At 36.7% G+C, this 18,962-nt stretch overlaps 1 protein-coding gene across 2 annotated transcripts in view; it reads right to left on the bottom strand.

Moving 5' to 3' along the window:
• Positions 1-8,500: 8,500 nt before the first annotated feature.
• The window catches only part of WRN (WRN RecQ like helicase), a 145,738-nt gene continuing 135,276 nt past the window's right edge, over positions 8,501-18,962 (bottom strand). The window contains exons 29-31 of one of the 2 annotated variants that reach the window (XM_017857246.1): positions 15,064-15,254; positions 13,668-13,699; positions 9,177-9,263 (exon numbers count right to left, since the gene is read on the bottom strand). In XM_017857246.1, the coding sequence (XP_017712735.1) occupies positions 13,670-13,699; positions 15,064-15,254 (221 nt within the window). In that variant the 3' untranslated portion in view covers positions 9,177-9,263; positions 13,668-13,669. Of the gene's footprint in view, positions 9,264-13,667; positions 13,700-15,063; positions 15,255-18,962 lie in introns of both variants that reach the window. The other variant, XM_017857254.1, reaches the window with a different exon arrangement.

Raw genomic sequence — 18,962 nt, 5'->3', positions numbered from 1 at the left:
CTCTCTAAAAAATAAATAAAAGTGACTTCTGAGATATGGAAAGTAAAAGCAACATTTCTGAGTTGTTGAATTTGAAGCTTGTGGAATTCTATCTACCACGTACATAAAGATAATATTTTACTTTTATTTTGCAAAATGTCTAGGAGGGAAGAAAATCTTTCCCCCTATAAAATCCACACATGGCTCTGACAGGCAATTCTAATAAGCTTGTTAGTCACGGTGTTCACCAAATAGCTTTTCGTTGTTGGGTTGTTTGGGTTTTTGTTTTGTTGCAATTTCATAAATTTAGCACCACTATGGGAGGCTGGCACCAACATGTGAGAAAAACATTGACTTACGTTTCTTTTCTCGTGTCTGCTTTTGCAAAGTTTAATAGTTTGGAATGGACACCAAATGAGTAATTAATGGATAAGGAGGGATGCCCCTCTCTGAAGAAAATGTACATGCCTATTATTTTCTCATGGAGAAAAACATATTGCTATGTGGCTGTTCGTCTAGACCACTGGGTCTCACCACCTGTTGAGTTGCTATTGGATCACTTGAGCCCAGGAGTTTGAAACCAGCCTAGGCAACATAGTGAGACCCTGTCTCTAAAAAAAAATTTTTTTTGTTTTTAATTAGCCAGGCATGGTGATGTGCACCTGTGGTCCCAGCTACTCAGAAGGCTGAGGTAGGAAGAACATTTGAGTCCAAGAGTTTGAGACTGCAGTGAACCTTGATCATGCCACTGCACTCCAGCCTGGGTGACAGAGTGAGACTCTCTCCAAAAAAAAAAAAAAAAAAAAAAAAAAAAAAAAAGAGTTGGTATTGAATGAATGGTGTGTGGCTGTAGTCAGACAAACTTGGTGAGAAGACGAGGAAGGCAAAACAAACAAACAAACAAACAAACAAAACCAGTAAGCAAAAATAAGGGTAAGATATATTGGTCCACTGTATCAATATTGATAATCTAAAATTATTAAAACTAAAAATCATACATTTTAGTCTTTAAAAAGTGGAAGTAAAATTGTATATAACGGGAAACCAGGAAGGAAACATAGAACAGTGGAAGCTCGCCGAGGTCCTTGTGTCCAAGAGAACAGACAGGGCCACCTCTAATATATTTTTGGAACCCAAGACAAAGGAACAAATGGAAGCCCAAATATGAAATATTTAAATATGTCAGGCTAACCCCATTTAAATACATTCTATCCTCCTACCTAGACAAATATATAACAACCTGGAAGACCAGATTTGAATTGCAGATTTGAATGCTCGTATTCCTTAGGATTCTGTCCTGTTGGTGCAGGGAGAATCAGCCCATGGACACAACCCACTCCTCCTCCTCTGGCTTCACTCTGCACCACCAAGAGGCTCCTGCGCCTATGGACACTCAGCGTGGACATCAAGCCTTGTCCATAACCTCCACAAACAGCCATTCTTTGACCATCTTTTGTTGGAGGCCGAAAGAGTGAGGGTCATGATCAACTCAGTATACCACTGGAGGCTATATGAGTAAACAGCAAACTGTTCTCATGAAAGCAGGTTGTCAGCGAACTGACAAACTGTGTCTGCCGCCCGGAAGGAATGTTGAGGGCAGTCATGCCTCAGGTGCAAGTGTTTCTTGTGATCAGGCACATCTGAAGCCTGTTAGCAATAATGTGAACCTGTGATCAATCCAGCAGCTGACCAATCGTTACCTCTTCCTCCCTGCTCTTTCTACCCAATAAATACAAAGGGTTGTAGAAGCTCAGGGTGGCTGCCTTTGCTCACTAGAAGCAGCGAGCCCTCTTCTTCCCTGGGTCCCTTTCTTTAAAAGTTACTTTTGTCTTAAGTTTTCATTTCTGCCTTCATCCCGCTTCGTTCAGTTTCATAGTAACTGTCACAATCTTTCAGACCAGAAACGAACTTATCAGATGGGGAAGCAAGGCCAGAAGCCCCTGCAGCCCCGGGAGGCAAGGAGTGTTTGGGCGAGGCATTCTGGGGTCCTGTGTACTGTGAGCATGGTCTAGAGAAGGGAGACAGGTGTGCACCAGTGAGCACATCCCCTGGCTCCAAAGCTTCTTCGCCTCATGGAAAAGGTGGAGGACGTCCTCTCATGAAGGCTCAGCTGCTGGGAAGTTTAACGGAAGTAGGTAGTCAGGTCCATGGCAGCACCAGGATGAGCACCCACTGGTGTCATAGAGCTCTCCCAGCCTCAGGGCTGGAAAGGATTCGGTCCACCTCTGCAGCTTTTCCTTAATTATTTGGGGACCAAGACATCTAACATACCCCAGGAAACCTAGACCAATAGTTCCCTTGGGGTCCAAGAATCTCCTTAAAATCCTTCACATTCATATCCTTGCCCTGGGGCTTTCCAGCCCTCCAGCCAGCACCCTAAGATCCTGCTTGCCTGCCAGTTCATGGCTCAAGAGAGGTGTATGGAGGTTGACATTCAGAACAGAGGGAAAGCAAATGTAATGGTTGCCCATCATTCCAGAAAGCCCTGCCTACTTTATATTTTATAAAAGCAGGGCCATGTGTTGTGACTCATGCCTGTAATCCCCAGTGCTTTGGGAGGCTGAGGCAAGAGTTTGAGACTCATCTGGGCAACACAGAAAGACCCCATCTCTACAAAAAAATTAGCTGGGTGTGATGGCACATGCCTGTCATCTCAGTACTCAGAGGCTGAGGCTACTTGATTGCTTGAGTCCAGGAGTTTGAGGCTGCAGTGAGCTATGATCACACCACTGCACTTCAGTCTGGTGAGAGTGAGATCCTGCCTCTAAAAATAAGTAAACAAATCAATAGGTTGGGCATGGTGGCTCATGCCTGTAATCCCAGCTCTTTGGAAGGTCAAGGCGGAAGGATCACTTGATCCTAAGAGCTCATGACCAGTCTGGACAACATAGGGAGACCCCATCTCTATTTTTAAAAAAGTTTGTAAAACTTAAAATAAATGTAATATATATTTAACAAATACAGAGACTACAGAAACTTAACAGCTGGCCCTTCTGCCCTTCTGATTGAGGCGGGAGGATCACTTAAGCCCAGGAGTTTGAGACCAGCCAGGGTAACAAATGGAGTCCCTGTCTCTATTCTTTTATAAAGTTCTTAAAATTTTAACTAAAAGAATAAATGCAATATATATTGATTTGATTTAAAATACATGGAGATTATAAAAGTTTAAATATCCCTTCCACCCTTCCAACTCCACTCCCCTGAAATAACAAATGTTAATGATTAGGAGTGTTTCAGTCCATAACTTAAAAAAAAAAATAATTGTGCATTCACATGATCTCTTTTTTTCATTCAGAGTCCATTTTTTCTCATTTATTATGTGAAGTAAATGTTTTCTTTAAAATGTTTTGTTTCTTATAGAAAAGTTTTTTTGTGGATGTTTTTTCATTGAATCTTCAGAGTAAATCTGTCCCTCTTAAGCATGAGATCTGTGTTGAGTTTTCTTCTATTTATTCCATCTTTCATGCATCTAGCATGTTGTCTTGCATGCTACAAATGCAAATGTTTACTGAATGAAGACATAAATAAGTATAATACATACTTGTCAATTTTAAACATTGAGTTAGAAAATATAGCTGATTGTGAGGCTAAAGTTTAATTAATTTTCTGAGACATAATTAAAGTTCTGGGTTTAATGAATCGATATTAATAGAATTAATATAGTAACTGTAGTAATTTAGTACTAATTAAGAGTAACCTATAGATACCTTTCTCTTGCAAGTGAAATCTGTTTAAATACTTCTATGCAATAACAAAGTTAAACATTCATATGAAATATCTCCAATAGTAAAGGCAAATACCTTTCAAATGGTAGGGTCTCTACTTAAAAATCACAAGCAGATACTAATTTTTCAATGATACGTTTTACATTGGAGTCACAAGAGTAATCTGTTACTTGAGTAAGATAAATTATCTCAAGCATTACAAATGCGTAAACATCAAATATGTACTTATTATTACTTAAACATAAAACATTACTACCAAAGGCTTAATTTATTCTATACTCTACTTATATCTACATTTTCTCAAGGTTTAAACACATTTACCCAGTAAGGAAACAAGTACATTATCTCAAATGATTTCGGGATTACATTCCCAACCAAAATCTGGTAAGTACCTTCTCAGATAGCTGAGACGGCTGAAGTCAGCTACCCCATCAAGGCTGTAACTAACCTTCTTCACTGTTTCTGTGGTTTTGCAATTCTTTTCCATAAGATACTTAAAGTCTATTAAGCTCAAAAACTACTTTGGGTTCATTCCATTGGATCTTTCATGCTCTTAATTGTATGCAACCTATTTGAACAGGAAGAATCCTATATTCTTTTCTCATTCTGTCTGGTACGGATACAGCTTTTTTGAATTCCAGGTAACAGTCAGGGCTTTGTCTGACTCTATGGTCACAGGCTACACCTGGGGAATTCGCCTTCAGCTCACCTGTTCCTGTATAAATATTCCGTAATGTGCCGAGGTGGTTCTGGCCCAGCTACTTGCATCTGGTGATGAGGCAGGTACAAAAAGACAGAACCTCCAAACACACTCAGGTGGTAGGGAGCGAGGGGAGGGAAACTTGGAAGGTAACAAGTTGGTGCAAGTTATTGCTGTTTTTACCTTTACTTTTAAGCCCCGCCCCCACCAGACCTGGGAAAGGAAGGAGAGGGGGCCTCTTCTGACTCCGCTCCCCAAGGGGAGGGGGGTTTGCCTCTGAACGTGGGAAGCATGACCAGGTTTGGATCTAGGGCGCTGGGGTCCTGGTGGTGCTCCAGTGGGCCCCCTCCCTACCCCTGTGACTTGTCCAACCTCCCTACACCTTCAAATGACAAGTTCGGCCCCCCAAAGTCCCCAGTGATTAATCCAGCCGTGCTCCCATTCTTCACACAGGGTGGGGACGGACTTTAATAAAACACTCGGAGATCCCACTGGTGCGGGTTGGAGACCTTACTCTGCCGGTTCGCAGTTCCCTTACCCTGAGTACACGACTTATGCTCCATTTAATTTTCCATAAGTAATCGCTCTCATGTACTTGTTCTGTGTCATTACTTCTAATGGCAAAATCACCAATTACTTTTGTTACCAGTGGAGGGTGTCCAGGTTTTTGGTGTCTTGAACGAAGAACTGGACAAAATGCACAAAGCAAGGAAAGAATGAAGCGACAAAAGCAGGCATTACTGAAAATAAAGTACCCTCCACAGGCTCCGGGACTCAAGAACCAATGGGAGGCTGAAGTGAAACAACCAATCAGAGGCTGAAGTGAAGTCACAAAGGTTACCCCCATGCAAGCATCTGATTGGTTGTGGAAAACGACCAATCAGAGGCTAAAGTGAAGTTACAAAGTTATATTTCTAGGCGGACAAGACTTGGCCTGCAGTCTGATTGGTCACAAGTTACATTCCTACGCAGAAAGCAACAGAGGTACTTTCAATTTTCCATCTGCCACGCAGAAATGTTGGGGGGAGGGGCGGTTGCAAAGGGAGTAGCCATCTGGTCCTTTTGTTATTTAGGTGTGGAAAATTGGGGTTTTCCTTTCGATTTAGTTCTAGGAAGTCAGTGTGAATCGGCCTTGGTTTCCCTGCGTCAGACCCTATTCTCCTGCCTCACTTTTGCACCAACCTAATACAACAACCCATACAGAACTTAAAGATCCAGGAAGCCTCTGCCTCCATCCAGGAGCTGCTTCATCCTCTACTCTGTGTAACTACCTCTGAGATTCCATATCCTTTGAGATTAAAAGCACTTTACATTTTCTATGTCTGTTGACGGGTCTTTCCACCAGTCACATCACTGTGCTTCTGTGGCAACTGAATACAACTGGAAGTGAAAAACAACTCCTCATTCAAATGTTTCTGAAATATTCAGAGGTAGGGCTCATTTCAGGAAAGGCATGAACCAGCAGCTCAGCAGGCCACACACCTACTCCAGATCCAACGCTGTTACTAGGGACTAGCTTAGATGAGGTCACAGGTGCCAATCCAATATCCAGGTGGGAATTATTCTCCTTGGAATGAACCCCAACAAAAATCAAAAGCCACAAGAAATGGGGAAAGAGAGAATTTATGCTAGGAAGGCATAAAGTCCACTACAGATAACATAAACAACAACAACAACAACAACAACAAAATTCTCTCTCTTCCCCTCTGGCTATGTATATGGCATGAGACTATACCATATTTCATTTCAAGAATGTTCAAAGCAGCTGGGCATAGCGGCGCACGCCTATACTCCCGCCTACTCAGGAGGCTGAGGCAGAAGTATCACATGAGCCCAGGAATTCAAGGCTGTAGCATGCTACGATCATGCCTGTGAATAACCACGGGACTCCAACCTGGGCAACACAGCAAGATCCTGACTCATTTTTTTAAAAAGGTCAAAGCAGTGCTGTTTAAAACAGAAAAAAACTGAAAGCAACTTTAATGTCCAACAATATGAAGTAAGGTACATAATTCATGGTATACCTTTATAATAAAACATTACACCAGCATTTCTCAATCTTTTCGGTCTGAGAACCCCTCTATACTCTCACAAAAAAATCACTGAGGACCCTAAAGAGCTTTTGTTAATGTGGGTTATATCTATCACTACCACTTTTGTCTGGCTTAACAGAAGTGGCTGGATTCTCAGATCTGCTTCTGCATTCAATCCATTTTGATATGCTGTTTTGGCTGAAGTATATGAAAAAGATCTGACTTTACACAGGCACGTAGTTGGAAAAGAGAAGAGTATTTTAATAGCCTGTTCAGATAATGGTGGACGTTCTTCTCCAACATTTTACCAAAACCTGGACGAGTGATAGTTTCTTAAAGATTAGTTGCCGTGTGCAATCTGAAACTGTATCAAAAACTTTTTCATACTCTGTTATATTCAAATCCATTGGTCCATCTTGTACTCTGAACAGATCTTTTACCCAGTCATGATTTTTTTATTTTTGAGACGGAGTCTTGCTCTGTGGCCAGGTTGGAGCGCAGTGGCACAATCTCAGCTCACTGCAATCTCCGCCTTCTGGGTTCAAGCAATTCTCCTGCCTCAGCCTCCCAAGTAGCTGGGATTTCAGGCGTGTACCAATACACCCAGCTAATTTTTGTATTTTTAGTAGAGACAGGGTTTCACCATGTTGGCCAGGATGGTCTCGATCTCCTGACCTCATGATCTGCCCGCCTCAGCCTCCCAAAGTGCTGGGATTACAAGCGTGAACCACCGCGCCCGGTCTCAGTCATGATTTCTTAACATCACATATTAGTCATCCAGAACATGCTGATTCACTGAGTTATAAGGATCTTCTAAACACAGAAAAAATATTTACATAATATCAAAAACTCACATTTGTTAATTACTATCCATCTCATTAGAAAAGGTTTTATGTAAGACTGTGCACGGTGGCTCACACCTGTAATCCCACTATTATGGGAGACTGAGGTGGGAGGACTGCTTGAGGCCAGGAGTTCAAGACCAGCCTGGGCAACCTAGAGACCTCATCTCTACAAAACATAAAAAGAAAAAATTAGCAGGGCATGGTGGTATGCACCTGTAGTTCCAGCTACTCAGAGGCTGAGGTGGGAGGATAAGAAAGAAAGAGAGACAGACAGAGGGGGCAGGGTGAGGAGGAGAGAGAGAGAGAGAGAAAGAGAGAAGTCTTTATGTTAAGGAAAGCTGTCAAGCCTCCAGTGGGGGAATACAACTTTTCCAAAATTATACATTTTGCTAGAAATCTCCAATTTTATCATTGGCACAACAAATACCATCAGTTGTTTTCCGTGAAGAGGCCATCTTAGTTCAATTTTGAGAAAATGTCTGCCAAACATCCAAATCTAAATAACCAATCATCGTTTTTCGTCATTCTTTTCAGTGAAAATGGCATTCCATGAAAAAAAGCAGCAAATTCAATTGGCAACTCAAATAATCAAACAAGTGCTTCTCCTAGAGACAGCCTCGTACCTGGGCATGCAGCAGATGTGTCTGTGCGTACTTGCTACTCCATCACACAGGATATTCACAGGGTATTGCAGATGCACACACAAAAGCATGCAAATAAATGCAGAAGCCATGGCTGGAGAACTACATATCACATATTTAATAGGTGCCACTACCTTCTGGTAATGGAATGCAGAAAAATGGGAATATACGAGACTTTTATATTTTACTTAAAAACAAGTGAATATAAAAAAGTCTGGTGGGATACACAAAAGAGGTTGACTGTGATTAGCTACTAGTAAAATTATGAATGATTTTTATTTTCATTTTTCTCACTTCCCTGGATTTTCTAGTTCTTCTATGACAGATATATTTGTTTCTTAACAAGACATTTTTATTTACAAGAAAGCCAATCAAAGGCTTTGAAATGTATAGTGAACTGCTTAAAGTTAAATAACCATTGTTTGCCCAACTCTGTGTCACAGTAAAGGTTTTAAATTAAGTCACATGTGCTACATAAGAGAGATTAGAATCAAATTCTGACATCCTTGAAAAATAAAGGTACTTAAAGTAATTAAGTAAATGAAAGCTAAAAAATAAAAAATATGTATCTATAATATTCAGTGTGAAAACATTGTTTTATTATTTGAAAATAATAGAAATTGTATATAAAATACAAAATGTACAGTTGCCTAGTGCAATTGGTATCCGTTTTACATTTTTTACATTTTTTTCCCCTATTTAATGGCACCGAAAATGTGGTTTCATTTTCACTGGCCTGGTTAACTAATACCATTTAACAATGTGTTTAAGAGCGTCTTCAAAAGATAGTAAAGATAATTTGTAAAATAACTATGCTTTCTTACATTTACAAAACAGAATTTTGATAATATATGAATATTTTATATCACATAATTACCATGTAACTACTAATCTGTTATCTATATCAAATCACAGCACATAACATTTTCCAAATACACTGTTTTAATAAAGAGATTAGAAAATAGGACAGTAACAGTTTCTTAAAGCAATCTTACAGGAAGTCTAATTTAATATTCTATTAGGTAATGTACTCACGTAGCCTTCCAGAAGACCCAGAAACTTTACGTGAATTGCGGAAGGCTGATTTAAGATGCTAGTTCTTCAATAAACAGTGAACTTTGTAATCAGAATCATTTTTAAGTCAAAATACTATTCCTTACTCTTCAGAAATAAAATATAACTCTCCTCTTGTAATACAGCAAGAAACATTAATTGTTCCGGTAATTGCCAGCTTAACTAAAAAGGCCTCCCCTTTCCGTTTTGTCCATTAATTTCTTGCTGGTATGACTTCCTTTGGCAAACCACACAGGTAATTGTCTCTTTCTCTCTGCAGATGAAGTCTATAGGAAATAGAAAGAAAAGAAATCAAATCTTTGTACTACTGAGAAGGCGTATTAGTTGCAAACAAGTAACATAGGTTCCTGAATATACACCCATCCTTTCTCCTCCATCCAAAAAAAAAAACAAAACAAAACAAAATAGTGGTTATCTATATAATTTATTTCTGGATCAAAAAGTAAATAAATATAAGAGACACAAAATCACTACATCATTTCTTTAGGCAATTACTTGCCATCTCATCATGTAGTCTTAGACACTCAAGACACTCAAGACACTCAAGACATTCAGTAAGTAAAAATCTAGACATTATTTCAGATCTATATCCCATGGTGTACTTGCTTTGAGTTGACCAAAATGGTGAATTTAATGTTTTGAGGAAGGAACATGCCTGGGCATGTATACACACACAAAGAGTTATATTATGCATGTGAAAAGAATATAGCTTCTAACATCTACAATGGGAGGTAGACAGACTTGTCCAATCAGCACCCTGTAGAGTGGCCAAGGCATAGTATGCTTAACAAACATTTGCTAAATAAATGGAAAAAATAAAAGTTTCTTGTCTCATAGACTCATCTGAGAATCACTATAGATCCACTTCCCAGAAAAAAAGAGAAACGTGCACACTTTCGCACACATTTCAGCAGTTCACGTGCCAAAGAGCTTCTAAACCTCAGGTTAAACATCCTTGAAAAAAAAAAATTTAAGGCTGAGTGTGGTGGGTCATGCCTGCAATCCCAACACTTTGGGAGGATTATTGGAGCCCAGGAGGTCAAGTCTGCAGTGAGCTATAGTCATGCCACTGCACTACAGTCTGGGCTGCGTAAGACCCTGTCTCAAACAAAACAAAACAAAACAAAACAAAACAAAACAAAAAACAAAACAAAACAAACAAACAAAAAAGGTAGTGTTTGGATACAATACCATCTGCACATGAAAAAGAATTAAATAATTTTAAGTAAGTGTTTCATAAGCCTAAAGTGGCATACATTTGTGTTATCTCAGAGTATTAGATCCTCAGGATAACATAACAGAGAAATCATTCCATCATGAGTACATCCTGGAATCCAGAGTTAATTTGGGGTTATTATTAATAAAAGTAATTGAGAAATTTTATGAGAAGTTTGGCCTTATCTAAGGTACAATGTGTCTGTTAGCCTAAAATACAAAAATACCATTTATTCCATTTCAAGAATGAAGACTATCTAGATATTGTTCATCAGATGCTTGCTATGTTTGATTATATTTTCTATGTTTAAAAAAGGCTTTGAAATATTTAACAGTAGGAAAATAGCAAAAGATCCTTGGCAGAAGACTCTGAAACTTCATATTTAAAAATCTTAGCTGTTCCAGCTTAAGTAAAAAAATCCAGGGTAGAAAAAAGGGCTTTGTACATACCAGCAAAGGCTAAAGAAAAAACTGGCTAAGACTGCAACTTTGTTCCTAGGTACCCAACTGCAAGCAGGGAAGAGAAAATCAAAAGAATAGATGAGACTTATACACACTGTAAGATACTATGACTTAGAAATAATAAATATTGGGGATATAAGGTGGCATACAGAAAAGGCATTTTGCATTTTTCTAATGATCCGTGATGTTGAGCTTTTTTTCATATGTTTGTTGGCTACATAAATGTCTTCTTTTGAGATGTGTCTGATCAAGTCCTTTGCCCGCTTTTTAATGGTTTTTTTTTTTTTTCTTGTAAATTTGTTTAGGTTCCTTGTAGATCCTAGATATTGGACCTTTGTCAGATGGATAGATTGCAAAAATTTTCTCCAACACTGCCAAAAGAGGAGGACATCTGAACAGTAATAGAGCAGAGGAAGAAACCCTAAGTCATGTTGTATGTAGCCTAATACCATGGAGTAGCATAGACTTTGAAATCAGGCAGAACCAGGTTTGAACTTTAATTGAGCCACTTGCTAAATGTATGACCTTATTATGCATGTTACTTAAGCTTCAACGTCTTCACAGAGAAATGGAAATAATAGTACATAACATCACTGAATTATTTGGAGTTAAATAAGAATAAATGTAAAATAGTCAAATCCTGATTTCTTCTTCACACTCATTAATTGGTAGCTAATATCATTTCAAGTCTTCTGTATTTCTATAAACATGATCATCAGCATTTATAATGGAATTATAATAATGATCTCATTTCATTGAGAAAAGGGGTATTACTTACACTGAGTGTGTCTTTTGAGTGTCAACAATAAATATTTGAAGAAGTCTTCAGTATGAGATCTAAGTTACCTCATAGAAACAATGTCTTCCAGTGTCTACTTCCTTCATCAGTAGACTACTAAAATTCCCAGCAACAAAATTTTAAGGGCCTCTTTACATCTTTTTAATACTCTCAACTCTGTTACCAAGCTATTACCATTAAGTTGAAACATCAACTCATTTGCTGATTATATGTGCACATACGGATGAAGCAAATACAGAAATATGTAAGTTATGTTCACATTTAATTTCATTTATAAACAAGGTCAATCCATATATTTAGTTACCAAGCCTGATGCATTTGTCATGAAAACTATTTTCATACGTCAATTTTACCTGTGAATCAGCATCTGTAAATAAATCTTCTACAAAACAATTTGTATAAAATATTGTGTATTTTAATTTGTAATCAAACTCAGTGGTCAAGCAGGAAATGTCATACATTCTCTCTTATACAGTCAAGAAAAATAAGAAAAAAAATGACACAGGACGAGAGGGTACTGGGAAGACGGTGGCAGCAGCAGCAGCAGCAGAGCTTTTAATCTTTCTGAATTCCAGAATTAAGACAGAACTAGATAGTAAAACCCCAAATCCATTGTTGACATTTACAACAAAACCAAGTGTAAAGGTATCCTTGGGAAACTAAAACTGTAACAATGTAGGGGCAAACCACCAACAGCAATTAAGACCTGCACAGTACTGACATCTGTATGGGAGAAAGCAGAGGCAAGCAGGGAGGTGTCTGATAACAAGAGAACCCCAAGACAGCCCACAGGCAAACACTGGGAAGACAGATTAATGAGAGATTAATCTGATAATAGCATCTGAAAATGGGAGAGCTTTTGTCCAAGCCAATAGCGAGTACAACGAATCCACAGTGATCTCTTAGGTGAAGAGCGCAGCTGGCTACTCTGAACCCTGGGACTAGCTGAGGCTGCCTTCTAGGAGAAGGCTCCACATTCAGGAGAAACCACTGGAGTTAAATCAAAACCAAGCAGGACAGGTACAACAGAGACCAAAGGGAGACAAAGCCTAGATAAAAATGGCAGAGTAGATCTCATAAACCAAGTTTCCATATTTTAGACATTATACAAAAACATTAGAGACAGATGTGAAATTGGGAAAACCATCCTGAACCATGCCTTCTTTTGAAAGTACAGGAAAACTAATTTCATATGAAAACGAGCAAAAGAAAAGTATCAAGGTCAAATCTTTGACACCAGAAAGACTTGCTTAGATACAGAATAAAACTGTAGCCTTTCAAAATGAACTGGAAAACATTAGGAAAATTATCTAAAACACAAAAAGACATCACAAATCAAAATTAGAAAATTCAAAACTGGGGAATACTGAGGGGAAAACTGAGGAAAGAATCAGAAATAAAAGAAAAAAATTACAGAAGTCTTCAGTTAATAGGGTTGCTTCTTTGTTAAAATAAAATAAAATAATATCTCTCTATATAAACAAAAAAAGAATTTTAAATCTAAAACCTTTAAAAAATAATTTAAAAATAAGTGAATACAAAGCTATGTGGAATACAGAAATAAATACAACTGATGATGTTAAAAGAGAAATAGAAGGTGAAAAGGAAGAAAAAAATTTAAATTAAAGAGAAATGAAGAAATAAAAAGAATGCATGAAAAGTGACAAATATTGAAGCTGGGTAAAGAAGATCCAACATACATGTATAGGAGGAGTTCCTGAAGAAGAAATACAAAGTAATGGAACAAAACACTAAAAAGCATGATTTAAGAAAACTTTATAGAAAATTTTTAAAAAAACTATCATTTAAGAAAACTTTCCAGAAATAAAAGAACACTAAATATTTAAAGAATCCACCATGTACCTATGGATATTGAATCCGAATTATCAATGCCAAGACATCACCTTTCTGTTAAACAAAGACATGATTGAGCTTCTATCTTAATAGCAAACACAAGAGATGTAAACATAACAATACGTCAACTAATAAAAAGAATTTGTTCTAATGACTTTATCCTTTGTCAGAAGCCTCATAATTATAAAATGAAACAGACTAAGGGATATAAATCAGGTCAGTAGAGAAGATGAATGCTAACATATGACAGATTCTGAAAGTAGGCCTCCAACACTCTACAGAAATCAGCTTTTCATAAAGGGAGGCTGATGAAGACAGATCCTTTGGATGACTCACTCACCTCTACTTCCTAGTCCCAACACCGTTGTTTCCCTAAATAGGAAAAAGGGGCCAAATAAGGTAGACCTTTAAGAATCCAGTAAGCTTAGTAAAATTTCTTCCCACCCAAATCCCCACAATACCCCCCATTCTCTTGTTGACATGTAATGTTACTGAAATAGGGGAAAAGCAAAAATGGCAATATATAGTTAAAATAATATTTTACTATAAATGTGCTTCAATATTGAGGAAAAATAGTAAGTTACACCTTTTCCTGTATTGACAGGTTGAAGCTGGGAAAAAATAAGAGGGTCTTAGGCAGCTGGTATAGATTACAGAAACAGAAGGCTGAGCATTAGAAGCTAAATTTCATTACCTCCACCCAAAATATGTTTTCTTTAATGTTCCTCTTATAGCTAGTTCAGTTATGAACAATATAAAGATTTCCTACTAATTAAATTTCATTAGATTATCTAGGACATGACTCTATATACAGATCTAACTCAAGTACAGAATTTAAAAAGACCAGCTCCCCTTATTTTTAAGCAATTCAAAAAAGTAGCAGTTTAACTGCCGAACAGCCTATAAAGATTACCTCAGAACTAAAGTGTAATTCCTAATTCTCTAATACAAATAATCACCACCACCTACTGCCACACTGAATTTAACAACTAAGAATTTAAACAATTTTTTAGTTAATCATTTCAAAAACATTTATAATGGAGTCATGTAATTTTAGATCCGGAAGATACCGAAGGTCAAATTTTTAAATTTATGCCATTATTTAATAGAGTCATATTACTAAATAATATCTCTGATTGCTATTTATCTCATGCCATACATAGAGCAATTATTTTTGAAGCATTTGATTTTAACATCTAACATAATACTAAATTTGTAATCTATCTATGATCATGCAAAAGCACTAGGAAATGCTGAGAGCCACAAGCAACAGTAATCCTTGTACCTCAGATATTCATATCATAGTAACAGATGATGATGAATGACAGAATGATAATAAACCAGTCTGGGAGGTATTTATAACACAATTTGTTTTCACTTTCATTAACTACATAAACTGCCATATGCTTAAATTCATTAACTATACATCCGAAAGGAAGATTTTTCCAGGCTATATGGTCAATATGAGGTACAGGTAAAATTTAAGCTGACATTCTACACAGTGAGCTAAACAGATGGACTAAACATCCCTTTTACTGTCTTTTTTTTTCAAAATCACTTTTCTCAGATCATATTTATGAAAAATAAAGGAAATGTGGCCCATAGAGAAAGTAATCACATCAGAATTCATAACAGTTCAAAAAATACAGCATTCTAGTACTAGGATATGCAAATTGAAGAAACTGACACTATATGAAAATTCTCTATATAATTAACAGCTTAGTATTGATGCCTACTTCTTCCTTGCTTCTCTTAGAACTTGAAGAGATCTCTTCAGAACTGGGAAAACATCTCCTTTTGTTGACATCACATGAAGGCTGAAGTCTGCTGTCAGTACCATGTTTAAGGATCTCAATTGCCATGTGGATAAGGTACGTGTCAATGTTTTCAGGAACTAACATTCTGATTAGGTTAATTTTACTCATATCTGTAAAAGATAAAAAAAACTCCATTTCAAAATAAATTACAGAGAATATTTTAGAAAACGTATAAGCTAGAAATAGTGAAATATTCTGTAGAAAGGAAGGAGGAGGGTTGCCAAAGAAGTTTCCTCTTTCAAATGCCTATAGCCTTACGGAACGGAAATGGAGTAAAAACTCCACTCGGGTATCACTATCACCTGAAGCCCCTGCCTCCAAGGTCCAAAGTCAGGTCAGTACTATTGACACTGCATAAATTGTGTTTCAAACTGTCTTTTGTGGGCTGCCGTGAGAGTCAAAACAACCATTCATAGAATTGCTCTAAAGGAAATTGTGCTTCCAATTCCAAATATCAATTATAATTAGTTTTTTCTTAAAATAATTTATTCTGATCACTTGTTGGCCTTTTGCCTAAGATCAAGTATAATAATAATTTATTCTTTAAGTAGAAGCTAATCATACTTGTAAATAAGATTCTAATAAAAAGGATTCTTTCAATGGCTATTATTGTAGTAACAAGAGACATAAATGATTTTAAATGCACATTAACTAGATGAGATTTCTGGGAACATATTTCTTATTTTCAGAATCAAGAAACTTTATGTTTTTTTGCAACTCAACAGAACTAATTCAGACTGTGTCAATTTCTTGACACCTTCTAAAATTATGTAGCACCCTCCCATAGGCAAGCCAATAATTATGTTTCAGCACTTCCTTCCAACATCCCATTCTTCTGCAATGCTCCAGAGTGCGGTAAACCCAAGCAGTTTAGAACCTACCCATTCACCTTCACCTAATTTACAAAACATATCAAACATTTGACACCCAACTCAAATCAGTGATCAGAAACCAAGTATTTTTCAAATGACAACCTGAAAAGATGTTCTTTAAATTATTAGTTTTCAGGTTTATATTTTCCTTTCTTCCAAAGATTAGCTTGCTACTCCAAGACTCCTCAAAACGCTGCAGTTTAAAAAGCAAAAAACAAAACAAAACAAAACAAAAAACAGGAAGAGAAAGTTATACAGCTAATATAAACTAGGTCAGTGGGTTAACTAATTAAAGTTTCAAAATCTTAAAAAGGAAAAGATAACCTCTATACATAGTAAACTCAGCAACGTGACTATCTTATCTCTTAACCAAACTAAAATTGTATTTGTCCCTTGGTCATTATATCATCCTAATAATGTCAAAATTCCCCCAATTTTACTATTTCATCATTTTTTAATGGCTGAGGAGTATTCTGTTGTATGTGTGTATCCAAATTTACTTTGAGTTCCCTTTTATTTGTCTTCAAATTTTAAAATACGTTTGGAACACCTTGGTCACATTGGTCCACTTTGTTCAACAGTAAATTTTACAAAAGCTAAACACAGATCAAGTATTTCCAGTTAAAATTCAGCATCAGAAGATATGTTGTATATATAAAGTACATACCTGATTACAAAGGCTTATTACAGAAAAAAGTACATAAAATATCTCATTAATAATTTTCAGATTGATTACATGTTGAAATGATAAAAATTCAAATACAGTAGACTAAATTATATTATCAAAATAAATTGCATCCATTTACTTTTAAAATGTGGCTACTAGAAAATTTAAAATTGCATATGTAGCTCGCATTATATTTCTACTGATAGTGCTGTTTTAGAAAGACCATATAAATTTTCCCACACTCAAAACCAAGTAATATACCACTACATTGCATTAAATTCATTTTCTTCCATGGGTATTTAGAAATTAGATAAATAAACTATGGATGATTAATTTCTTCATATTATAAATGTGACATTTATAAACCAAGTTTTTAGGGAAAAATCACACAAGCTTGAGCTATTATCGTGTAATGGGCTAAACAAATCAATTTTAAAAGAAAAAATAAGATATTTTATTCTCTTTTGAATCACTTTATTTCTAAAATTAGAATGTCTTTTGTTCATAAAATGATGATGCATAAACATCCGCTTATGGTGTTAAACCACTATTAATGATTTAAAGTTAAATGTATAAGGTTAATTTCTAGATATAATTAAAAAATTCATACATTTTTCTAATACATTTCTACAAGTACCCTTTATATAACTATGGTAAATTCATCCTGCATTTCATACATATGCAAATAAGTGGCATTTAGCTTTACAGGTGCATCTTATTCTGCTCTAACTTCCCATGTAAGTAAGTGCTGAAAATATCTACTGGAGAATTCATGACAACACTGCTACACGCCTTCAGTGTTTTCAAAGAGATCATATTACCCTTACTTTTGTAGTAGATCCCTTGGAAGTCACTCTTAATTTTCCAGTTACATGCACATTAAGAATGGGAGAATAAAATTAATCAAAATACTATCTAGGTACCTCATTCAATGCCTTAATTTATTATTAAGCATAGTTCGAACCCCAAATCCATAAACAGAGTTTAAAATTATATAAACAAGGACAAATGAAAAGAATACAAAGGTACAAAGCTCCTTTAAAGACGAACAGTTTTCCAGACAAAACCTACTTAACAAATAAGAGTATGAAATTAATAGCTATGTTTTCTCAATTCATAATTACTCTATTTTTAGGTAAAAGATTGTGTCATAATAAAATACAGGAAACTTCTCAATTCAGGATTGTACAAAGTTTAGATTTAATCAAACTTGTTCTTTAAAACTCTAAATTATTGTGGCATGGCTACAGTTAAATAAAATATGAAAATAGCCGGGCGCGGTGGCTCAAGCCTGTAATCCCAGCACTTTGGGAGGCCGAGACGGGCGGATCACGAGGTCAGGAGATCGAGACCATCCTGGCTAACACGGTGAAACCCCGTCTCTACTAAAAATACAAAAACTAGCCGGGCGAAGTGGCGGGCGCCTGTAGTCCCAGCTACTCGGGAGGCTGAGGCAGGAGAATGGCGTAAACTCGGGAGGCGGAGCTTGCAGTGAGCTGAGATCTGGCCACTGCCCTCCAGTCCGGGCGACAGAGCGAGACTCCGCCTCAAAAAAAAAAAAAAAAAAAAAAAAAAAAAAAAATGAAAATAACATATCTGAATAGTTATTATAGTATGTATATCCTCATTCCTTATTATCATTTATAATCCAACAATGTTTTCTCCAGTAAGAGAACAAAAGGTATTTTATAAAGAAAAAATAAGAATCCAAAAGCACAATCTCACATCCATAAATGATAGTTTCATGATTATGAGTGTACTATCAAAAGAAATAAAAGAGGGCTGGGCTCAGTGGCTCACACCTGTAATCCCAGCACTTAGGCAGGCTGAGGTGGGAGGATCACTTGAGGCTAGGGGTTCAAGACTAGGCTGGGCAATGTAGTGAGACCCCATCTCTACAAAAATATTTAAAAATTAGCCAGGTGTGGTCCCAGCTACTTGGAAGGCTGAAGTGGAAGGCTTGCTTGAGCCCAAGAGTTCAAGGGTGCAGTAAGCTACGATTGTGCCACTGCACTCCAGCCTGGGCAACAGAGTGAGACCTTGTCTCAAAAAAAAAAAAAAAAAGAGCTCATGGTTATCACGACCTTCTTAACCTCCTCTATTCTAGATTTAAAAGTAGCCTACAAAACATACTTTTCATATTATATGTGCAACCTACAGACAGTGTATTAACAGAACGATAAGTTTTTAGTAAGTATATCTTAAGAAATTTTCATTATTATATTCTGCTTGATTTTAATATTTCTTACTTTAAAAAGTTATCTAACATCAGAAATAGA

This window comes from Rhinopithecus bieti, unplaced genomic scaffold (assembly GCF_001698545.2).
Source record: "Rhinopithecus bieti isolate Rb0 unplaced genomic scaffold, ASM169854v2 scaffold_2077, whole genome shotgun sequence".
NCBI lineage: Eukaryota > Metazoa > Chordata > Mammalia > Primates > Cercopithecidae > Rhinopithecus > Rhinopithecus bieti.
The sequence above is the reverse complement of the archived record's forward strand: the minus strand, read 5'-3'. Positions and strand labels throughout refer to the sequence as shown.